Source organism: Ambystoma mexicanum, chromosome 3q, assembly GCF_040938575.1.
Source record: "Ambystoma mexicanum isolate Mex_15411 chromosome 3q, UKY_AmexF1_1, whole genome shotgun sequence".
In the NCBI taxonomy this organism is placed as follows: domain Eukaryota; kingdom Metazoa; phylum Chordata; class Amphibia; order Caudata; family Ambystomatidae; genus Ambystoma; species Ambystoma mexicanum.
This window is the reverse complement of record NC_090926.1, coordinates 309,888,357-309,914,062: the sequence shown is the minus strand read 5'-3', so window position 1 is coordinate 309,914,062 and position 25,706 is coordinate 309,888,357. Positions and strand designations below refer to the sequence as shown.

Here is a 25,706-nt window from a genome sequence, read left to right as displayed (position 1 = left end):
ATAATCGGCCGGAGTATCTCGAGTGAACACCCACTTGGTGCCTGGCTCATCTGCAGCTGGCTTTCTCCTTTCACATCAACAGTTCTTTGTACATTCTACAATCAGCCGTTTGCCACTTTTGTTCAACACAGTTTGGTTTCTTTATCGGTCCTCGACTCACCGACTTTGATGAACCGCTTGGCATTCTTCATATCGGGAGTCTAGGCCGATACCACGGTAGCAGGCATCTCCCTCTGTCCTGCTTATCAACGTAGGCACACTCCGTGTACCGTTGACATCTGCTGCAACACACTTGGGCCATTATTTGCGTTCTTACAATTCGTTTCACAGAGGTCTCACAGGCCTTGGTCGGAAAGGGCGAGGTCGCTTCTCTCCTTTTCACCCTCTCAGATCATGCCGTATTTCTCCTCATCTTGAACTTCTGTACAATCTCGTCGTGCCTTCTGCCTTGCTCATATTGTGCTCTTGTGCTCCACGTTTTATCCCTGTTGGGAAGGGAAAGGGCCGTCAGGTGTGTGCGATTCAGGTCAATTGCCTGACTTTGCCTGACCCTTGTGTTGGTACACGTCAGGTAACGGGCCCTAACTTTAGACTGTCGTCTTTCGTGGTGTGCGAAGGCATTTGTGTTAGTAAGGGGGTGGTGTAGAGACGTTGAGTGTCCCATTTAACAAGACGGGAAAGAGGGGTTAACAGAAGGGGAATACTGCGTCTGCCCCATAGGTGTATCTACTCCACTCCCAGAGGACCCCCCCCTTCCAGGTGATCCTCCCTCTCTGGTCCACCCCCAGGAACTGGTTCCAATAGCAATGGCAGTGTCCTGGGCACCTGGATGACGGATCCCCAGGGTCTAGTTCAGGAGACACCTTCAGGTTTTTCACACATAGTACATTATAATGAGTCCAAAGTTAACAATACTGTACGCATGCACACAATATAATTGCTAATTGGATTAGTTAACATCAATCACAACACGGCACACCACACAGGAATACCAGACGATTCTGCTTGAGTGTGCTTGATGTGAAACCTTACCCATTTATTCGTGGTTTCTAAATTCTTGTGCTGGCTACAATGTTAATGTTAAAGGACATTTGTACCGCACACTATCACCACCGTAGTGGTCCCTTGGCGCTCTGGCGGCTCTGAAAAGGGAGAGGGGGGGTTGAGTTAGTGGGAGGAAGCAGGGAAAATGCAAGAGAGCAGTGATGTGCTGTTGGCGGCCTCAGCCCGGTGGGTCCGTTGGCTGGGCCTGGGTGTTTGCGGCCCGTAGTCGTCGTGTACTGTTGTGCAAGGCTATGTGTGTTTTGTTTTGTTGTTGCAATGTAGTGAAGTTTGTGCGGTTTGTTGTGCTGTAGGTTTTGGTTGTGTCTGGTTTTGGGTTTGAGAGGTGTATGCAGAAAGGGAAGTTGTTAGTAGGGTTGGTTAGTTTGCATCTCTATCCTGAATAGAAGCACTCGGCTTGCGTAGTCTCCCCTGTTGTGGCTCTGTCCTGATCTGGGTCTGACTGGTCTACAGGTTCCTTACTCCTCTGGCCCCCACCTCTAACATGCTCTCTCGTGGCTCCCCTTATCCCTCCATTTAGACTCTCGTGGCCAGTGCTTCTACTAATGACAACCTCTCAGGTAGTGTGGGGATTGTCAATATCTCTATAATTCCACCCCAACGTGGTACTTGGCGGTAATTAAATTACGGTGCGGGCGAGGAGTCGGTGGGATTGTCTGGGTCAGTTAACTCAATCTACATGTGTGCCGCCTGTGTTCCTGTCTATCCGATGTCACCCGTCCAGCTGCCGTGGGCTTTACTCTCCCCGGCCAGGGATGTCCGTGTCTTTTCGGTTTAGTTATATTTTTTACCAGTTTCGTTTTTCAGGTTTTGTCTGTGGTGTTGTAGAGCCAGGTTTTTAGTGATTTCCTGAATTTTAGGTGATCTTTAGTGTTTCTTATTTCCTTTGGGATGTTGTTCCAGGTTTTTGCGGCTAAGTGGTAGAAGGAGGTGCCTCCAAGTTTTTTCTTGAGGTATGGTTTGAGTTCCAGGCGGATTTCGTTGCTCGATCGGAGGGGTCTCGTTGGTTTGTAGACTGTTATTTTTCTTTTATAGTAATTCTGCTCCTTGTCCACCGATTGCCCTGTGCGTTATGCACATTGTTTTGAAGGTGATGCGATGTTTAACTGGGAGCCAGCATAGGGTTTTTAGGGCTGGAGTGATGCGATCTCTTCTGGATAGTTTGAGGAGTAGTCTTGCTGCTGCATTTTGGATCCGTTGCATTTTCTTCAGGAGGTATTCAGGTATTCCGAGGTAGAGGCTGTTTGCATAGTCCATTTTGAACATGATTAGGGCGACGATGGTGAGTGTTTTGTGCGTGAAGGAGAGGAAAGGTAGAATTCTTCTTGCCGTCCGGAGGAGGAAAAAGCATTTCTTCACTGTTGCATTTATTTGTGGCTCCAGGGTTAGGTTGTTGCCCATTAGGACTCCCAGATTTTTTACTACCTTCGATGGTGTTGGTGCGTTTCCCGTTTCCGTAGGCCATGGGATGGTGGTTTCGTTCTCTTGGTCTTTGGATACGATCATGATTTCGGTCTTTCCTGGGTTGATTTTCAGGTTGTTGGCATCCATCCAGTCGAAGACTTCTTTTAGACAGTCGGTAAGGGATGAATGGTCGGCATCAGTGTCTTTGATTTTGTATATGATCTGAGTGTCATCTGCGTAGTTGTAACATGTAATGTTGTATTTTTTGAAGATTCTGATGACTGGGGTCTGGTAGATGTCGAAATATAATGGAGATAGTGAGGATCCTTGTGGTACTCCACAGTCGTTAACTCGTGGAGTGGATTTGAAAGGTTTTATCCATACGGTTTCTGTTCTGTCTGTTAGGAATGATTTGGTCCAGCGTAGTGCTGTGTCTGTTATGCCTATGTTTTCTAGTCTTTTGGTCAGGGTGTTGCGGCCAACTGTGTCAAAGGCTGCGAAGAGGTCGAGCAGAATAAGGGCTGAAGTAGTGTTTGAGTCTGCGTTAGTTTTGAGGTCGTCCCAGATGGATAGTAGTGCTGTTTCCGTTCCTCTCGCTGGTCTGAAACCGATTGGGGCTTGGTCCAGCAGGTGGTGTTTTTCTACGTGTTCTTGGGTTAGTTTATATACGTAGGTTTCTAGATGTTTTGCTGGGTAGGGGATGTTAGAGATCGGTCTGTAGTTGGAAAGGTCATCTACGTCACCACTTGTGTTTTTTAAGAGTGGCTTGATGTATGCTGATTTGAAGATCTTCGGTACAGTCCCTGTTGATAGTGATAGATTTAGATTTAGAAGGTTTCTGTAGTGTTCTGCTGGCGATCCTTGCACGAGGATTGATTTGTAGATGTCTGGGGGGCATGGGTACGTGGGTGATCCCGCTTTCTTGCTTTGTTTAACCAGCATTGTGAATGCTTCTGCTGATATTTCAGGAAAGCTTTGCAGTTTGTGTTGTGGTTCCGAGTTGGGTTTGTTGGTTTGTATGTTGTGGTTGGTTGGTCGCTTTTGTATGGTTTGACGGATGTCGTTGATTTTTTTTGTTAAAGTGATCTGCCAGGTCGTTGCATAGTTTTTCTGAGGGGGTTAGGGTGTTATCACAACCTGGTGGGTTTCTCATTTCTTTAATGATGCTAAACATTTCTTTTTGTGTGTTGGTGGCATTGTTGATTCTGTCATCGTAATGTCTTTTCTTTGCCTTTTGAATTTCATTCTGTATACACGGATTTGTTTCTGGTACAGTGTTTTTTTCCCTGGATTGTATTCTTTCCTCCATTCCAATTCCATCTTTCGGTTTTCCTTTTTCATGTCGTTTAATAGTGGGGTGAACCATTTTGCCATTGCTCTTTTTTTTGATGGGGTGAACGGTTTTTCCGGGGCGATCTTGTCTATTCTATCTGCGATCCATTTGTGCAGTATTTCTGCTTTGCCGTCTAGGTCAGCTGGTTCCAGCTCTGTAGTTGAGGGTTTCGTTAATTCCAGTTGTTCGAATAGGTTGCTTTCTTTGACGCATGGCAAATTGTCCTCAAAACTGAGCCTTGCAACTGGCAGCAGGATACCCTGGCGTCATACAGAGGCTGCAGACACTGTTCCTGGTGGTTTCCTTTGGTTGCTTACACAAAGCATGCAATGGTGACCGACTTCCTCTTGTGTGCATGTGTTCGGTCAGTGTCGTCTGCAGGGTTTGAGTGTGAGGGAAGCACCATGAGAGAGGCCCCTTTGACTACCAGGCCACCGTAAGAGAAGATCAGAGAGGGTTGGTAGAGCCGTGACTGAGTTCCTGCATGAATGGGCGACAGCAAGGGGACCCAGGGCATCACTTGCCACGAAATAGGCACCATATATGCCGACACCCATTTTATGGTCTTACTTTGTGCCTTCTTAATGCAATGCACTGCTCATAATTCGTATATGGTGCATATACAGTGTTATTTCAAAACATGTACCTAGTGCACTCTAATGCAATGTACGACTTAACATGTAATGCTCTCCAAATTTGCAAGCAATGTAGAGTACGCTGTAATATGTAATTGCAGAGCCTTCAGTGTAATCTGTTGCTCCAAGTTGGATAGTTGCATATGTAAACGCTACTCACCCCACCTTTTACTGCAGCATCCCCATATTGGCTGACAGAGACCCATGTCAAAATCGGTTATCATTCCAACAGTTACTTTTTAACTGATATGGCAAATCCCCCCAGGACACAACACAGAATTACAGTAGAAGTCCGCTCCATCAAAACTTGTCATTTGTTAACATATAATGTAAGTAACATTAGCACACCATGCGTAATGTGCCGTTTTAACATACAATGTTAATCAAATATGTATTTGAAATGTAAAGTGCCGTCTTGCAAGTAATCGCAGAATAGGATCTGTTGATCTAAGGGATATATATTTGTCAACTTGTGCACCTACACGCAGCTCACCCCCTTCTAGAACAGCCTCCCCAATAAATTGACCGAGTCCCATACAAGAAATTACCTAGCAAATCACGCAGAAACCTGCATCCCATGTATACAACTGTTAAATATAAGTATATTGTACTAGTCATGTCTGCAAAACATCTAGTTTGCCTACAATCAAAAATGTTTTGTATAACGTAAGGACTTCCAACCACAATTTAATGTATTGTTGATCATGAATGGTCAGACCTCAGTCTACCAAAGCAAGGCATAAAATAGGCAGTGTCGCATAGCAATTTGGTATGCAATTGTGTATGTTTGCTAATTAATTTGGTACTTGTGTATCAAAGCTAGCTATTTAAATTGCCCTGTTGAATGAAATCCCAGCTGGCCCTACATTCCGCTCTTGCTTTCAGGGCTCTCTCCCCACTCTTTTCTCAGTAAGTTCAAAGGGGCTAATGGAGCGAGAGAGAGCGAACGAGCGAGAGAGCGAGAGAGAGAGCGAAGGATCCGACAATCCTATCTTAAGTTCCAAAGGCCTATGTGGGAGTGCTAGGCAAGAATGTTTTATTTAATTTTTCAAATAATTGCAAACCAGAAGTAATCGGGATGATACTTTTATTAAGCTAACGATATTCTGCATGGGAAAGATAGGCATGCGTTGACTTCATTATTTGTTTTAAAAGACCGTCATGCAATTCCAATGCAAGTTGTTACATAAAGCATAATTACAGCATTACTACTGTAAAACACTGACGAGTGAACACTTTTCAAAACGTACATGATCACACAGCCAAATGCGTTAGATGGCAAATCTTTTTCTGTGACCTGCTGCTTACATCGTGCAACAGGTGCCCATGAGTCCATTCTCCTTAACATTCTAGCTAATCACCCTGTTGCTTTATACCTGCTACCCTGAAAGTGGGATGGCCGCAAGCTACAAAATTCCACTTAGTTTGCCCAGTTCTTTGCCTGCCGTGCCATCCAATCTGCTTAGTCTCTTTACTTTCTTTCCTCTTACATCATGAATACATAAGCTCACAAGATGTTTACGCAAAGCAGTGATCAATAGTTCCATCCAGTCTCTACATCTAATTATCTACTGCACTAACAAACACTGTAGTTAGCCTCCAGTGCTTGCTTTGCACTATGATTAAGATTGCATTATATATTAGCACCTGTTTTCAGAGCCTTTTTTTCATATGTCATGCAGCTAACCTTTTATAATTTATAGGCACTCTTCCAAGGCTCACAAAGTCTCTTTGCCCACTCGAATTGCAGAGTAGATTTTATGAAGGGCAACCATAGTTGCCATGGGTCAAGTGAAATTCTTTTAGGTCGACTAGGTAAACAAGTTACCCCACCTGCAAGTCTAGTGGAATTTTAATGAATTTTCAGGGCCCGACTCATCTCACTTATGTCTGCAGCAGTACAGAAAACCACTGTATTGTTTCTCACATTGTCGCATGTACAAATAACGTCTCGTGATATATTAGTTCAATATTGCTAATCAAATAGGTTTGTTTGCCAATCAAGAAAACTTTAATTAGCAAACTCTGCTAATCAATTCTTGAAATCTAATGTATGCCTTGCGAAGCACTAGAAACCCAAGGCGCCTCCAGGGTACGACATGTAAAAGGAGTATATTTTAATAACTATACAGTTTGTAGAGACCCCTATGGCGTGCCATCATTTACTACCATGTACTGTCTTATTATTTTAGACTTGTACTTACAATAGTTCAAATACACCACAATATCAAACCAAGAACACAAAGAAGCACAATGCAGATCCCGCAAAACCAAGGCAAATAACTTTACAAAATGCTGCAGAAACAACAACTCAACAAAGCCATTAGTGCAATAGGAAAATTAATGAAAAATGATCCAATAAATACATTCAACTATAATGAAAAAACAAAAATATAACCAGCAACAGAAAATAAAATAAACGGACAGAACAAAACAAAAAAAACACACAAAAGCAATTGCGCACAATAACACAACCAAACTGTAGCATAGCAACAGCCATGCAAGAATTATCCATATATATCATTATTAATATCCATATATATCATTAACAGTAGTCCAAATCTCCCCATACATATCAGAGCAATCTTTTTTCTTGTACATCACTTTCTCATATGCGGACAGTATAACCAGATCATTTATCCATTCATGTATATGAGACTTTTTCCTAGTCTTCCACACCTTTAAAATGTGCTTCTGAGCAACGACCAGAGTCTGACAAACCACATTTTTGAGTAATAAGCTGCTCCCCTGCTACACCCACTCAAACGAAGTATTGTATGTTTCGGACACCTTGTAACACTTGCATTCACAACAAACTATGATATCGAAGCCCTCCCTCCAAAACATATCAACCCTACAACCACCCCACAGCATGTGCAACAAAGTCCCTCCCACTCTGCAACAACAACATACATCCCCCTGGAGGCCCAAGGAACACATTCTGTCTGGAGAACAATATAGTCTCCCCAAAATCTTCTGCCTCACAAGCCTCAAGTTAAGATCTAATTTCAGCATAGTCGTTTCCTTAACTGCCCCCTCTGATTCATTTTGCAACAAATCGCAGCTGCAGACCACTTTGATCGCAAACGGTTTCACCCAGCATTTATCTCAGCCCCAAATTGCATAAATCAAAAAAAGGATGACACCATGCGCAGTGGATTGTCAAAAATCTTGAAAAGATCAGGCTTACCAGTCGGTGCCTCCCTGCTCCCCTTTTCAAAGTGTAGCCATGACGGCTCATCCATACTTACCCCTTTGAGGGACAAGCAGGCAATGAAGCAATAAGCACTGTAACAGAGGTGTGAATTACTCTTCCTAAAACCGAAATCTAGGGCCTCAGAAAATCATACCATTACTTGAAAGGGCAAGCCAAAGAGTACAAGTAGAAAGAGTACCACAGTAAACAATGTGCTTGCACTGTAGGGAGGGCTTCCCGTGCAGGCAGTGACAGTAAAGGGTACTGCTTCCTTTCAAGTAAGAAACCTTAGAATAGGGAGTGCTTCTATGAAGGGTTTGAATTCAGTTCAGGATGTTACATCACTATAAAGGGCAGGGATCCAAGTACAGGATAAGAGATGATTGTAAAACGAAGAGTTTGCTGCAAGGAGTAAACATTACTTCCGTAGGTAGCTCTCACCTTGGCCTCAGCCTCCTCTTCTGCTTTCTTCTTCGCCAAGAGTTCTTCCAAAGACAATGGTTGCGCCTAAGAAGAGAAAAAGAGTTATCCTAAATCAGTAGTCTTCAAACTTTTATCGTGAGCACCCACCAAGCAAAAAGAATTTGGGTCAAACTCCGCCCCAAACTTCCAAACAAATATTTTGAGTGGCCAAACCCAGTAACCAACCAGTTGCAGTGGTGTTTGAAGAAACACACAAATGTAAACCAAAAAATAATACCCCATGCAGCAAAAGTGCATTATTTATTTGCAAAACACCAGCAACATAAGCTCACCCCACGCACCATAACAAACGGCAGCAGCAGTTTAAGCTTCCAACCCTGCCAAACACAACAGGTACAAAAGGGCAACATTCATGCAATCAGCAAAGGTAGCAACAGTGCAAGATACCCTCACACACACAAACAGAACTGATAAAGCTTTGGCAGAGAAGGGTTCGCAGTAGTTCTCCCCAGGGCAGTGTTAGGGAGATATCAGCTTTATGCTTAATCCCCTCTCAGTGAGACACCAAGCACTTTTTGCCAGACTTCTGGACCTTGTTCTTTCTCTCCTGAATGAGGGGAGCCTTGTTCCCCTCATTCATTCTTAATTGCACTGACGTTTGGGAACTCTGTTCCTTTTGTGTCACCTTATTATATGGAGTCTTGCATTGCTCCCCCTCTCTAAAGGCATCTGTGTCACACTTTTGCAGCACACCGCACCCTACGTGCAGTGTTGTTGGGTACCCTTTGGGTTCTTTTTTTTTTAATAATTCTTTAATTAGCCTTAAAAATGACTGCTCAAAAGGATAGATGGAAAGTAATTGTATTGTGAGGGGTAAGTAATGCAAGGCCAACAACTGTTTGTAGTTCTCTCAGTATTTGACATTTTATTGATGACAAAAAGTGCAAAGAAAACCTAACTAAACCTACTCTACCAAGGAGTTCTCTACCTAGTCTAGGTCCTAAGAGAAATTCTCCTAGCATACACAAGACCGGCCCTCACACTAAACAACAAAACATTCAAAGTAAATCAAAAACAACATAAATAAATGAATACCAAATAAGCAGTGACTTGGAAAACCTTCACCTATCCTGGGTAGATCCCTTCCCCAGGAAGGTCCAAAGTCAATCTCTCCAAGTATTCACAAAGAAAAGTAAAGTCTTGAATCAGTTCTTGAAAGTTCCAAAAGAAACAAAAGTTCACCCACACAAACATCCACTGCTGACAGCTCTTTATCCAACTGTTGAAAAGTTCCCTTTCCAATTCCAGCAAAGTAAACAGCACCAATGGTAATCCTGGATAATCTCCTTCCAGGATAGACTTGACACAGTTCAAAGACTTCTGCTTCAACAACTGCCCATATGTTTGTAACCTCTGCAGCATCTTTAGTATAACCTGTCGGGATGCTTCTTCTTAGGTTGTTGCTTTCTTCTTGACAACTCCCTTCTACTACTGCCACTGTGAAAGCAGGCTCCTTTGCTTCACAGTGTACTACTGCTTCAACCACCTTCAATATAATGTTCTCCGACAATATTACAGACAACCACAGTTCTGTTACCTCTGCTGCAACTTGGTACTTTTAGGATTTGTTAGGCAACTTAAAGACAAGACGCTTTGACCTCTGCAGGTAGGCTAGGCAAGGCCATGCACTCTTCCTTCCAATGCCATATTAAAGGGGAAGCCTCTTTGCCTCTTGTGTCTGTCTTACTGCTACCAATATAAATCTGCCTTTACTTCCAGACTGCTTGTCCTAACAGTCTCAGCACTACAGATTGTAGATCTGGGCTTTACAAGCATGAGCTTGTCACACTTGTATCGGAGAACACTGGATTTGTAACAACTTTGACAAGTTCAAAATATAGGTGGTTAATCTTAATAGAGCTGGTTTCACTTTACCAGCACAGCGACACCAGGTGAGCTGCAGGACCCTCTGCCCCACGCTTGCCACCTTGTGGCCAGGCTCATGCCCCCTTGCGGTCCCAGACCCCCTCGTTCCCTGTGTTCCCCAGCTTCCCTCTTCCCCTCCCTCCGCCCGCCTCCCGGACCTCCCTCCCCCTGTGATTGGCCTCTCGGGCCTTGTACTGAGCGAGGGCCTGCAGCTGGACATGGTAGAAGGCCATTACCAGCACGGCAACCCCAGGTCATTTGCAGGACCCTCTGCCCCACGCTTGCCACCTTGTGGCCAGGCTTGTGCCCCCTTGCGGCCACAGACCCCCACGCTCCCCGTGTTCCCCGGCTTCCAGACCTCTGCCAGGCTGCCCGGTGGCTAAGGGCCCCAAGGAAAAGGGCGGCTCCTGCACTGGCAGCTCTGAGATGTGACTACGGGGGTCCGCAAAGGAAGCCAACAGACACCAACAAAACCAAGTGTGGCATGAGTGGGGTGTAGAGCCGTTACTCTACACCAGAAAGCCCTTGCCACTCTACCTTACCTTCCATAATGTAGACTGCCATAGACCTACCCCATGCATACTTGGAGAGATTTATGACCACCAATCCAAATCCACTCTTGGGTGAACCGTAAAGGTTGCATTCCTGAAACACATTCACATATTAGCCACACCTATAGAGAATGATCAAGATTAGCCTGCATCACTTTTAGACAGCTGTAACAATGTTAGCATGTGCCACACTTAGATGTCATCTTTAACTTTAACGCTCATCGCAGCTAGATAGTATTTGAATGTTAGCGTGTGCCACACTTAGATGTCATCCTAACTTTAGTTTCTGTCACTTCTAGATAGAAATGTGAATGGTAGCATGTGTCACACTTAGATTTCATCCTTAACTTTGCATCTAGATAGAATATGAAGGTTAGCATGTGCCACACTCAGATGTCATCTTTAACTTTAGCCCTCATTGCATCGGGTTTGATTGTGGGTGTTAGCATGTGCCACACTTGGATGTCATCCTTAACCTTAGCCTCTGCCGCATCTAGACGGGAGTGTGAATGTTGGCATGTGCTACACTTGAATGAAACTGTGAGTGATGACAAATTCCACACCTGGATGGAATAGCGAATGATAGCGGGCATCACACCTTGACACAATTGCAAGGACAACAACGCCAACTAAATAATGCACTAACAACTTCAGCCCTCCGCATACACCTCTCAAACTCTAACAAACACAACCACAAGCCTAAATACAGCAATCCGCAAAAACTTCACTACATTGCAACAACAAAACAAACCACACAGACTTGCACAACAGCACACGACTACAGACCGTAAAACGCCCCAAGCCCAACCAACAGACCCACCGGGCTGAGGCTGCCAACAGCACATCACTGCTCTCTTACACTTTTCCAGCTTATTCCCACTAACTAGACCCCCCCTTTCTCCCTTTTCAGAGCCACCAGAGCGCCAGGGGACCAATCCGGTGGTGATAGTGCGCGGTACAAATATCCTTTAACATTAACTTAACTTTATAAAGGATTTGCCTACGGGCTTGGCTAATGCTTGCTCTATTCTTTACTTCATCAACTTCTACAATTGTAAAATACTTGTTTGGGATGTTACAAGATTCAGGTTTCAGGTACACGCGGCCACTCTTTGATGGAGAATTTTAACTTCAAAGTACTGTAAGGACTTGCGCTCCCTTTCATTCGTACAGAATGATAGTTTTACAGAACTATAGTTTCACTCGGATCGGGAATCACAATCACTGATGCAATGGTTCTTGTGACAATTCTTGAAAGTCAGCTTCTACCTTTAGAGTGATTGAAAGCAGCATTCTCCATCTTAATTGGAAACACGGGACCACTCCAGTAAAGTTATTTACTGCAACAATGGAAAATAAAAAGCTTTTCTTTTACACAAGCACTTTGACTTGTATTAAACGTGCGCGTGATACATTTCATTTGTAGTTAAGACTTCCCACGCCAACAAACAACTTTTACGCGCTCTACGCGAGTTCCAATTGAGCTGGTTACAGTTAATGGCAAGGAGTTTTCAGTGAATTGGAGTATTGAGCTTCACTCACCGCCTCCAAACACACTGCGGTTGCAAGCAGCTTCCACTTCCCGACTTTTCTTCCTGCTACTTAAGGCACTCTTGGGACCCACACCCCTCAGCAGCATGGATGTCTTTGGTCCGGCCTCGAGTACAGGGAGTCTCCTTCACGCCTCTGTCCCTCGGCTTGCTCCTGCACACGGGCCTCAGGTTGCAGCACGACCTCAGCTCTGCAATCACATCGATTAGGCGCACCTGGGAAAACCTTTAACTTTTCTATGTTTCTCTCAGTGGAGCCACATCCAGACAGGGTTAGTGAACACAGGACCAACTCAGAACCTGCAGGTATAACCTTCTCTTCTTTCGTCCCGGCGTCCTTTAAGTGATCACACTTCCTCGTGAACTGACAGCCTTGTGCTCTTCTCCTGCTACTACTGCCAGCCTTCCAGCTCCTGCTCCAGCTCCTTCTCTCTGCTGCAGCCTTTTATGGCTCTCAGGTGGGTGTTAGGTAACATTTTCAGATTAATGATAAATCTTCACAACCTGTGTCAACCCCAGAACATTTTGCTGGACTGGTAGATTATTTTTCCCTGTACCTCAGTGAGTGGGAACCTTTTTCCACACTCACAGAGTCTTTTACTCTTTTGACGGGCGTCATTTTTAAGACTCTGCATAGTGTCCATTAAAAGTTATCCACTTTGACAATTTTTTGTCAATAAGTGCCTATTGTTGCTGGTTTGCCCTAGGGGCTCCCCTTTTAACTTTATCTGGCTAACCTTGTGAGAACTACTGTTCCCAAGGGTAGAAAGGATCTTTTGATCCCTTTTACATTTTATTAGGCGAGACCAGCAATCCCCCGACCCCCAATGTTATGTGGAATGCTGGGGAGATACAGAGTATCTCATTCTAAATTTAACATTTATGTTACAAGGGCAAACTCACCTTTAATGGCTGGTGGCAGTGTACCTTTTTATTAATTTGGTGCACCTTTACCATGGGCTGTTCCCTCAGCCCCGGTAAAATTCTGGTCGTCTTTTATTGCCATTTTAGCGTTCCTTATCCTCTCTTGTTCCTTCTTCCGACATCCAGGGCGGAAAATTCCTTTGTGTGATTTTTATCTTCAGTGGGAATCCTGTGGATTTCCCGCCCAGGCTTGTGTCTGCAAAGGCAGGAAGCGAGGGAGGCGTTCAAAACTCTGCAGCCCTTTGTCTTCCAGCCTGATTGCGAGAATCTAGTTCAAACTGGAAGGCTGGCTGTCCTGAAAGGACTGCCAACTTCCCAAGATTGAATGTTGCATGGCTGTTTGACAGGCTGGGTTCCTGCATAAAAGTCTGATCCTGGAAGCTGAAGAGGTAGTCGACCACTGGAACCAAAACGAAGAGGAAGATTAAGAAACCGCAGCTGTGACGATTTCCAGGACCAGAGAGCCTGCTATGTAACCAGAGCCTGCTGTAGCCCTTCCTTCCTATCGAGCTGGTGACTCCAAAAACGACAACCCAGACCCAGAGACTGGTGGAAGCCACTAGACTCAAGAAGACCTGCATTCTGAGCAATCCCGCGCCGTGGTACGACCTTGCAGGGCTGCAATACCCTGGGACCTTTGAGCTCTTTGAAACTCTTGCTTGTGTATAGGCACTTTATAAATACACATTACCATACCATTGTGTGGTGAACGGTCTTCCGAATTCCGAATCTCGCTGAAACTTCGTGGGCATCCTGCTGGAACTCCAGAGGCATGATTCATGTCCTTAAAGTCCCCTCACCAGAGTGCTGGACCTTGTAAACAACGAGAATCCGACCAGCGACATTCTGTCTTCGGTGCTCCTGAAAAGGCGCCAAATCCAGAGCTCCGTCCAGCCTCGAGGAAACTGTTGCCTGGAATCTTCTCCTGTAATCCCTGTTGCAAAAGTCCTTCAAAAATCCTGTCTTCTTGACAAAGGAATCCATCGACTGGGTTTCTTGCTGCAGATTCTGAAGTCTTCCTGCTGCAACTCTTCTTCTGTGCTGAGGTACTGTGTTAGCTTGGATATTTACCAACCTTAAGTCTTTGTGATTTCTGTATAGCTTTGGGGTGTTTTCTGTGATTGTGAGACCCTGGATCATCAACTAACTTTAAAGTGAAATACTTACTTGTTTGAGCAGTCTTCCTCTTGAACTCTTGACTTTGCCTGCAACTGAACCCTATCTCACCCTGCCTACAGCTGGCACCTGGACCACTAAGGTCCCTTTACTGCCTCTGATTGAACTCATGCTATAGAATAAGGGAAGAACTGGGTAAGAAAATGTTTCTGCCTTGAAACGATTAACAAGTGTGCATAGGTTACTTACTGGTAAAAGAAGTTGGTTGGCAACTGTAATTCTGAGAGTGCACAGTTACATAAGTTCTTACTTACCTTGAATTTGTTTTGCACTATTCTGAAAAATATATATAAAGGGTAATTTACTCAACTGTAAATTGGTTGTGCCTCTTCTCCAAAAGTAATGCTTCACTTTACTATTCCTGTTAGGATGAATATACGAGTGTCCCCAATTGGGTCATGAGTCCCCTTGACTCGTTGTTAGCCTGTTCAGAATAAGTCTGCCTTAGGTAATACTTACCTCTTAAGTTGCTGATAGCGCCTTTAAAATGTGCATAGGTTTTACTTACCTTCTGCTAGCTGTGTGCCATCCGAAAACAAGTTAAAGAATTATTGCTTATCTCAATCTGTGTTCCACTGATCTTAAAACAGTATATTACAACATTAGGTCTTATCTGCCTAGAATAGCTGTGTGCAATTCCTGAAAAGTGTTCCTTCAGTTGTAGCTAACCTTGGTCTGCCTGGTGCATACAAATTTAGTGTAAAGAGTTCTTGCTTGTCTTAGCCTGTGTTCCACTGAGCTGAAAAGCATATGTAATTGTATATTACACCAAAAAGGTTTTACAGGCCGAGTATAACGGTGTGTTATCACAAACGTACTAGAGGTATATACTGTTCCTTGAATCGATGTTACACTATTCAGAAAAATATATTTGCAAGTTGGTTGACTATGCAATTTCCTTGTGGAGTGTCACTGCATAACTGACAGGGTTGGTCTACTACCTTTGTATTACTATGAAGTAATCTGATACTAACTTATGGTTTTACTTCCCAAGAATAGTTGTGCACTATACTGAATGTGGATACAAATGTCTGACTTACCTTATTTACAACACCTAACATTATTTCTAGGTATGTGCTTTGATCTGTGTATTTAAAGCATAGTTTTGTGTTTTTATAATGTGTTTATACGCTTGATGATAGTACTTACTTACCGAAGAATCTCTTGGTCTGCTCGTATATATAATAAACCCTTTATTTGTACAATACATAATGTGTCAGTGTTTCTTTGGACCATATGTATAATACAATTTCTTTGTACTGATTCTACAGTCCTCTCTCCCTCCTAAGATAAGCATTGCGGCTGTCTACACTACCATGAACTCAGGTGGTACAGTCTTGTACTAAGAGTGGAGTCTTGTACTGTCTCAGTTGAATGGTTTTACTAAGCCCTTAGTTGGACTTCAGAAAAATTGTCCTAACAGTGGGGCAATTGACTTCGGGTGCAGGCCTTAATGTTAATTGCCCGACCCTGGTAAAAGCTATTAGGTCTACTTGCCTGTCCTTTTACTTCTACATGCCTCCTCAGCCCTCTTTTTCGTCTCAATCCCTGTGGGATTCTGGGACATGTAATGCATTTTAAGGAAATTAGGTTTTTCCACTCCTTAAGGGTGGTTTTTATTCCCTTGATATTTTTAGAAGAGGGATTGTGGGGCTTAATTGTATTTGAGGCAGAAGGTGCAGAGAAGGCAACACTCTCACTATTCCCTGTACTGTACCTTTGATATTGAGGAGGAAATTTAAATTCAGGGATAAAAAAAAAGATATGTTCTGTTGATTAAATAGATTTAGATGTTTCAATCTTAGATTTTATTACCTTAGTTTTAAATACAGGCTGAAACCCATTGGAACAAGTGACAACCTCTTCAGGAATGGTAGTAAGAGTATCCCTTTCAGAGGAAACATACCATGTCTCATCCGATGGAATCTCCTCACTACCTTGGGCCTCGTCTCCACCCAGGTGATGATCCCACAGTACACCGTCCCCACGATTGGGATCAGGAAGCGTCTGCCCTCTCCTGGCCACCTGAGATGAGACTTTAGGCAGGGCTTTGGGGAGGGATCCGCAGGATTCCCGACGGTATCCTTCCTAAAACTTTAACCTATGAGAGATTAGCACACACCACCTTATGGGGACTGGTAAGAGGAGGAAGGATAGCTCAGGGGCAACGCGTTTGTCTTGGAAGCAAAACAACGTGGCGCAACTAAGTTTTGAATCTCGATCCCACACTTAGAAACCACTCGCTGGTATTAAGCACATTATAAATTAACAATAAAAAAAAGGGAAAAAAATGCCTAGTATCCTCTTTCTCTCTGCTCCTGTGACTTTTTGGTCACAGCGACAACCCTATAGTTATGGCTGGTGTGACGAACCAGCCCCAAGACGAACTGTAGATCGAGCTATCCCCTGAGGTGCTGTGACCTTCAAGGACTGCATTCCGTGAATACCAGGGGACCTCAGACCTATTTGCAGTGCAACGTCTTTGTGTGAATGAATCCACCCAGATCTTTGGTGAGCCCCTGTTGGACCTCCAGAGGCACGATCCGACTCATCAGAGTCCCCTCACCACTGAAGAACCAAGGGAGACCGACCGAGCAATAGCCGACGTTAGTTGGAGCTGATAAAAAGGCGCCAAGACCGCAGACCGACATGGAAGACCGAAGAAATCCTTGCTGAGGGCCCTTTCTCACGACTGCTGCTGTAAAATCCCATAAGTGTCATTGAAGTTGATTGTTAGGGAAATGTATCCGTTTTATGCTTAATCCCCTTTCCTAGTGAGACCCCCAGCACTTTTTGCTGGACTTCTGGACCTTTTTCTGAAATCCTGAATGAGTTGAGCCTTTTTCCACTCATTCATTCTTATGGGCTCTGTCTTTTGTAACTCTCTTCTTTGTATTTGTACTGTCCTTAGGAGTCTAATATTTCTCCATAAACGCTTAAAGGCATCTGTATTTCACTATTGCAGCACACAGCTCCTTGTGGGCAGTGTTGCTGGGGACCCTTAAGATCCTCCTTTGAGGTTATTTTCTTTATCCTCAAGTAACTACAGTTCTTAAGGAGATACTTAGTATCTGTATTAAAACTTTATAGTCTGAGAAATTGGCACACACCACCTTAGGTGGAGTGCCAAAGGGATACTTAGTATCCCCCTTCTCTCTGCTCCTGCGACTTGTGTCACAGACAATCTCCTTGTTATGGTAGTGTCGCACAAACTATTGTGTCATTTTTCTACCGCAGGCTATGTCCATAGCCGCGGTGGTGCTCAATAGGGGCACCTGAATACCAACTCAGGGGCTCCCTTCTTTTTTCAATGAACAGAACAGAATACCCATAGTCTAATGGGTACTCCCGTCCCCTGCACGCCTATCAATAATGAAAGAAACCCATCAGTCAAAGTTTTGAGGGATTATTGAAACCAATAATCCCAGGTTATTAACCACTGATTGCAATTAGAAATTCTGTTAATTTGTGTTTAAATTCAAAAAAAGGTTTATTTACCAAATGGAAAGAAAATGTCTTAAACAATTGTGTTGTTTTGTATTCATAATATAAATAGTGGTATATATCAACTTTGAATACCAATTCTAAATCCATAAATAAAATCCTAAGCATGGAAAAAATAAAAAGCAAAGAATACATTCTTTAAATTATGAGCTCTATGCGTTGAGAGTTAACTCTTCTTCAGGAGCAAAAAGTTATATATAATTTTCAATAATTATCAGCACACTATGATACATCATTAATACATACTTCTGTCATGTGTAGAGACTGTTCCATATTTAAGTGTGTCTCTTTCCATATTCAAGTGTCACTGTTTCCCATCTCCCAATTTTTTTGTGCCAGTGTGGACAGTCACCCAGCCCTTTCTGTAAACACAGGGAGCGTTTGCAGAAGAGTGAATGGGAAATCCGAAGAACAGGTGAGGTTCCTGAGGCAGAAAGCAAAGTTGACCACTGGAACAGAAGATCCGAAGCTGAAGACTATCAAAGATGCCTTCCAGTAAACCTGAAGCGAATACTGCAGTCCTGACCCAGTTTTTTTATCGACAGAGGACCTACTTTCCTTTAAGTTGCTTGTTGCTCCTTTAAAAGTATAGACGTTACTTTACTAGCTTTGAATTGTGTTTCACTCATCTAAAAAGTATTAGGGTTGGTAGTGTTTCAGCATTTCTAAAGTGAATGAGTGTAAAACCTTTCCAATAGAATTTACCCACTTTGGAATACAGCCTTTCTAAATGTGTGTTATTGGGTTTTGCTTTACCTGATCTGCTTTAGTGAATTTCTAAAACAGTCTTGGAGTTAATACCGGTCTTCGAGTTGCTTGAAGCCCCTCTTAAAAGAACAGGCGCTCTTACTTACCTATCAATTGCTGAATGCCATTCTTAAAAGTATAACAGGTTACTTACTTACCTTGAATAGCTTTGTGTGAGAAATCTGAGGGTAATCTCACTCCTATTCCCCCATGCAGGTGACCAGGGAAAGGCCATCATGTTGGATCCTGACTCTGTGGGTGGACAAACGAGAGAGGATCGCCTGGATGGAGCGTCCTTGGGGATTGGGAGTGGAGTACCTTTAAGCGAGACACAGTATCCCCATTATCCTCATGATAACCGATTTAACTTCCCTCCGACCTTTATGGGTAATTAGATAAGTGTACCACTTCAACATCCCTTTAAAATGTCTGGAACATTAGAAAATGTATTGTACATGAACCGGTGTAGGATTATTGCTCACTATAAGCACCTCGAGCACAAAGTACTTTATTCTTAGGATGCATTTCATATTGCTCTGTTTAGCTGAGCCTTATATTGCACCTTGCACAGTTAATATGAAGCATTTAGACTTTTTCTGCACTGATCTGTATGACCAAGTTCTGTAGGGTGTATGAATCGCAGTAAGATTGTAAGTCTGATTTCATCTGTACTGACTGTATGTGTTTTTATGGTTCTTTTTAACCAAAATAAAGCTGACGTGATGATGATGATGATGCATAACATTACTGAGACGGGGAAGAAACCACTAGGAGGCATGAGAATTACCTCATCTGAGTACTGGGACGAAGAAAATGGCTGGAGGTCAGGCATGTCCCACTAGTTTGCTTAATTGTGGTCAGGCAATGCAAAACCCTAACTCACACTTGCAGCCTGTTAGCCTAACACAGGTGTATATAAAAGGAGAAGCTGCTGGAACAGGAAGGAGAAGGAAAGTAGAAGCTGTGCGGGAGTGGGATAAGCCAAGACACTAATACGCCGAACAAGACCCTGGGCGCCCCGGTGGACAGAGAATGTAGACCGGAGCTCTCACGGAGGGGAAGGTGGGCAGCAGGCGCTGCCAGAGGGCGAAGGCAAAGCTACGCATAGCAGCCAGCGAGTGCTTAGTGGAGCGCCCGGTTATCTGGCTTTCCCTCAGGAGTTGCCAAGTGTGGGCAAGCGTCGAGAACACTTATAAAACCTAGGGTGCTCGAAGAAGACATCGAATACAACAGTGAATTTAACAAGTGACAGTTACTTCTATTGAATACCAAACTAAATGAAACAAGTGAAAGTAGCTTATTGAATTGAATTACACGAAGCAAGTTACTTCTACTGGATACTGAATTGAATGAAACAAGCAAGGAGGCATTTATTTGAAATACTGAATTGAACAAAACCAGCAAAGGTATACTTTATTAAGTGAAAGCCACAGTTATAATTGGAAGCAACATCTTTGGCAAACTGAACTACTTACCTAAATAAAAGACTTTGAATAAAGCTGAATCAAGGTTAAGAAGCAACATATGTGATAACGTTGTGAAGCTGTAGATGAACAAACTGCCCATTGATCAAATTAGTGAACTGTGAAAGAAGCCTGGAGATTCCTGGATGCATGACCTGTAGTGGGTGGACCGTGTGGTCTAAAACTGTGCCAAGACCAGAGAACTTATCTATGCCACCAAGGAAGCTTACTTTGATGAAAACAGGAAAACAACTGATGATGAATATCAGACTTTGGGAAGGGAACCCTGAGTTATAAAGAATTGTGAAAGTCTGGTTGAAAGACAAAACTACAAGATATTTCTTTTGGCGTTTAGAATAAGCTTGGGGAAGGGAATCATAAGTATTGGTGCCTTGTAACTGTTTACCCTGGAACTGTGTTGAACATGGGGAAGGGCACCCAGATAGTCACAAAGATATAAAAACAGTATTTTGTTACATACAAAAGGAAGCAACATTGAACTCGATGGTCAATGTATAAGCTTTTTGGGAAAGAAAGCTAGAGAGTAAGCCAGAGCTAGAAAACTGCTCAGAACATTATGTTTGGAACACTGTTTTGGTTGATGTCCCTACACTTTGGTTTGTATTAATTGTGAAGGCCAGCATAGGATTTGGACACAGATATTCTGTTGAACATATTGACACAGACTTTCCTTTGTTCTTTATGTAGGGAAATCCCACCTTAGTATAGGGCAACTAAGGCCTTATTCCGTCCCGACCTTTTCTTTAATAAAATACTATAGTTCAGCTTTTAATCTATTTATTGTCTGTGTCTCCTTCCATGATGCCAACCTCACCTTAAAGTGTATAATTGGGTTATGATTTCCCGGAACTGCTTTAGAGCACTTCTAAAAATAGTCAAAGCTCTTACTTACCTTAGAATTGTATCCAATACAGCCGGTCCGACAGCACAGCGAGTAGAGTGCTCGCTTTGACATCTGTGCAGAGCCTGCTGATGCAGGTTCGTATCCTGGCAGGGCCAAACTCAGCATTTCATGCTTCCGAGGTTGATAAATGAGCACCACACACCGTGTGCGCTCAGATGCCCGAGACACCACACACAAGCAGCGTTCAGATGCCAGAGGGTTCGTAGCACTATATAAATTCCAAATTATTATTATTACTATTATTATTATTATTATTATTATTAATAATACTTCTGAAAAATATGCTTGGTGTAACCAGCTATTACGTAGCAGATAGTTCACATACCAATGGGTTATACTGACCTTGAATAGCGGTTGCTCTTCTTAAACTTTAATTGGGTTTTGCTTTCCCTGAATTGCTCAGTGCACTTCTAATAGTTTACTGTGTTCATACTTATCCTTGAGTAGATTAAGGCCCCTCCAGAAAGTATATGGTTTACTTTACTAGCTCTGAACTATGTTCTCAAAAGTAGCACTGGTGTTATAACGGTATCCATTCATAAAAGAAGAAAGTTACATATGTTGCAAGATATACTTTTAACCAATGTTGGTATAACTAGGCGATTCTGAAAGTGAATAACGCTGTATGTAATGACCAACATAGTCTACTACTCTAGAATTACTTTCTGTAATCTAAAAGTAACTAACCTGGTCGTATTCCCCAATAAAGGCCTATTGCCTTTCTGAAGGTATAACTTTAGGTATGACTCACCGTGAACTGCTGAATGCTATTCTTAAATATACTTTGTTTTGTATACCATAAGTATTGAGTTGCTTTTATAATTGTGTTTATAACTTATGTGAATAGTACTTACTTCCCCAGGATTTATCTTGGCCAACTGTATTTTTTAAAAAAACATGATTTGTTTACAATACTTAGTGTGTCAATGTTTCTTTGAACCATATGTATGCTACAATTTCTTTGTACGGACCTGCAGCCCTCTCTCCCTCCTCAGATAAACCTGACTGCTCTGTCCATGCCACCAAAACATTCACAGGGGGTACAGCCTTATACTAAGAGTGGGGTTTTTGTACTGCCTCAGATAAGTTTTTTTATTAAGAGTGGGTAGGACTTTAAAAGAACTGTCCTAATACACCTCAGTCACTTCAAGCGTCCTTCACACAGAAGGGTATAACAATACCAATGCAACCTTCACTCTCAACGAGTAGCCAATTCAGGGGAAATGGCAGTGCAATCTGTCTTCCAAACAACAGATAAGAGTACAGACAGTATGAATGTAAACCTTACTTACATAACAAACAAGTACAGCAGAGGTACCATCATTACAAGCTTCGATCACACGGGTTAGATCATGGGTGAGCAGCAGAAGTACATGCTTCCTTCCCTCCCTCACACACACAGAATTTTCATTGCAGGTAGCATGACATGCTGTCTTTCTTCAAAGAAAAACCAGGTATAGCATGTACTGCATCAGCATAAGCACCTTTCACACACCATGCATACAAGAGCAATTTAAACATCACATGTGCAGAGCATGTACCACATGGAAAACAGTGCTGCAAGCTTCTACTTACAGCTGCTGCTTCATCCTCTTTTGTTTAGATGTGGAAGAAAATGTGGGCATAAGCCACTGTCCCAAAATCCAGAATGCTGGTAGAGTAGACAGACTTCACCTTCCCATGATGTTTTTGGTGGTATGGGAGGGGCCCATGTCTGGGAGCCTCCGGTCCTCAAAGACCAATGTTTGTTGGGTGTTGGACAGTTTCGGTGCCATGGAGCTTGTGGGCACAGGGTATTTTTGGTGTCTTCCTGGCCCTAAACCTAAAAGTGAATGCTGCTGGGATTGGATTGAATCTATTGCTGCCTCTACCACTCCTGGCAGTGGGTATGGAGTAGAGTGGTTGTTGAGCTGAAGCCTCTGGGCTGCTGCCGTAAGTGTTCATGATTGTGCAAATAGGAGAAGGCAGGAAGCATGCTCCACCAACTGCCAATATTTTGCCAGGGCGCACCAGCTAGAACATCAACTTACAATGTGCTGCTACCTTCAGCTCAGCATGCTAAATGGCAATGCTGGAGTAACAACCCTTTGTGCTTACCCAAAGGATGAACATTCTGAGTGACTGTGTTTATCTTTGACGTCTCCAAGACCTTGACCCCTCTTCCCTTAAAGGATGCAGTCGGCTCTTATTCTTGGGTGTGCACACACCCCCTGTGCATTTTTCAGAACCCCAGTGTGTTCAAGCACCACATACTGAAGCCATCCTCCTCACTTATTGTCCGCATCTGTTCTAGATGTGCACCATTGCACTTAGACCCCATTCGCCCCCACACCTGACTTCTATATGCATCTGTGATAGTTGAGACCTACAGCTAGAGGTGGAAGCGGAGCCCTGCCCACAGCAAATGGAGCAGGTTAATAAAATGTGGCCTATATGAAAAATCTAGCCAGTGGCAGCAAGTTGAGCGAGTATCAACAGGCTCTTGTAGAAGGGAGCTCCCGCTAGCAGAGAAGGGTGCCTGCTAGGTAAGGACACCTCAACCCCACACTCCCACCTTCCACAGCTGGATGACAGATGCAGTACCGCCACTCAGGAGAAAACAAGCATGGACAGATTACTGCTGCCAGGGTTTTACTGATAATGTGGTACATGGGCAGATTTATTTGAAGCCAATGGTATTAGGTGCACAGAGACCAGGGTCAGATATTCCCTGTAAATCCCTGGATGGTAAGCATCAGCCAGAAGTTGGCTAGTTGTTTGTTTCACTAGACATTTGGTCAAAGACTGCGTCATCATGAAGAAAACATAGCCTTCTCAGTCTTACTCACCTTGGCCTTCTTCTCAGCTGCATCCTTCTCTTCCTTTTTCACCTTTGAATCTTTTCCACGGCCAGGAGATGTGCTTCTGAGAGATGGAGAATAACAGGTAAAAAGCATGAATATACATTTCCATGAAGAGTAAGAGCACAAATGTCAAATGTGTTGGCCTCTTAAAGGGTAGTGACTTCCGCAGAAGTAACTAAAGGTTCAGGAGACTGGTCAGGATTCAAGACTGCAGTTTTTTCCAATTGGGTACTAAGTTACTAAGTTACAAAAATCCCTGTGTCAGTCAAAGCGACAAACCCAAAATGAAAACTCAGAATTACAGGTAAAAAGCAGCAGTCAAACTGTAGGCAGAATCAGCACGGGTGGCATTAGGTGGCAACAAAGGCTTTTGTGTGAGCTCAAGGTTATTCAATGTGACAAAGTCCACCAATAAGAGACGGGTTGGAGGTAAAAGAAGCTATCAAAGTTGAGATTCAGCTGTGAAGGTGCATCATGTGCGGGTGGGGCAGTTTGGCAATTTTATTTAAGCCCAGAGTTCAGTGTCTATAGGTATGTCCCTGATGAGTAGATGAAGACCATCTCTTTGGTAAGATTTATACATCTTTTATTTCAGATAGATACAAGAACCCTCAGCATAGCACACTCTCCCTTCTGGTTAACAAATCCAACTGATGTACGAAGAATGTAGAGTGCACTTCATGTCATACAATTCCACCTAAGTATTCCACATCCTATGCAGTGACATCTCAATAAGCATCACAAAAGACCCCCTTATTTAGGTACCAAGGATTCTTTCAAGTTTTACAAGGCTCTCCAAGTGGCATTGTAGCAGAGCAGCACAGTCTTAACTCTTGGAAGGTGAGTGGGGTGGTGAACAAGTAAAGCACACACTTTTCACAAATACAAAATAATAGAATATCCACCAAGTACATTTTGATAAAAAATATATATTTTATATAGAAAAAGGCAAGAGATTAAACATTACACCCACAGGAAAGTAAATGTCATAAAACAAACATGCAACACTAACAGGTAAAGTATTCAGTGTTGCGGATTCTGACAGTCTTTTGCAGATTTATTTTAATTTTTAATATTTTTTATTATTTTTCAACCTTTTATGAAAATGTGCAAAGGGACACTTTCTGGAATTACGGTGGAGCTAAAGCAACAGAAGAGCTTTGGTGAAGAAGAGATCCCCAGATGTAGATATAGATGAAGAAAGGGCTTGCCAGCAGCACTGGAGACTCAATGGAATAATATCCTGGATCCTAGAAGCAGTTATGGAGTAGGCGATTTTGTGTTTTCCACAAGCAGTCACTGTGCACATTGTTTGGTTAGCACCCAAGGTTCCAGTAATGACATACCGTTACACGGGGGACCCAATAACCTCGAGAAGCACGACTATTGAAGATTTGGCATCTTCAGGGTCGAGGGTCCTAGACAGAGGATCTGAAAGATGAAGAAGCTGAGGCTGGTTGTAGTCAGCACTACAAGGTTCCTCAATCATCCTCAGGCACAGGAGTCAGTTTCTGATGGTCGGGCCGGAGGGCAGAATAGAAAGCGAGAATCACAGAGGTCACGAAAGAGTACAGAGGAGGAACATGGAGCATCCAGATGGATATTGAGGTCACCAAGAAGGAGGAGTTGAGTGGTTGAGGCCAGGAAGGAGGAGGAAGAGGAGGAGGAGGAGGAGGAGGAGGAGAGGTCTGCCCACTCAGTGAGGAAAGAGGTGATCTGACCAGGTGGCCGATACAAGTAGCCATGGTAAGAGTGTGGCCAGGAGAGAAAGAAAGTCTGCAGACAAGGCATTTCGAAAGAGGAGTAGGTCTGCGTAGGAATGATAGAGACAGGAATCCACTCCGAGAAGATCAGGGCTTCACCCCCTCCAGACCGGGTGGATCTGGGTGTGGAGAGGATCTTGTAGCCATCAAGGAGGAGAGTGTCAGAGCTTGTGACAGAGCTGGCCGTGAACCATGTCTCGACATCGAGGTCAAGTTCTTCCATGAGGTGGCAGGTGTCAGAAGAGTATTTGACGGCAGAGCGAGAGTGGCAATATGGAGAA

The 25,706-nt window shown here is 43.4% G+C and overlaps 1 protein-coding gene across 1 annotated transcript in view; it reads right to left on the bottom strand.

Annotated features, from left to right (window-relative positions):
• Positions 1 to 25,706, bottom strand: part of DDX23 (DEAD-box helicase 23) — a 607,483-nt gene that overhangs the window by 503,277 nt on the left and 78,500 nt on the right. The window contains exons 4-5 of the mRNA XM_069653852.1: positions 23,648 to 23,723; positions 8,072 to 8,137 (exon numbers count right to left, since the gene is read on the bottom strand). Of these exons, the coding sequence (XP_069509953.1) occupies positions 8,072 to 8,137; positions 23,648 to 23,723 (142 nt within the window). The remainder of the gene's footprint in view (positions 1 to 8,071; positions 8,138 to 23,647; positions 23,724 to 25,706) is intronic.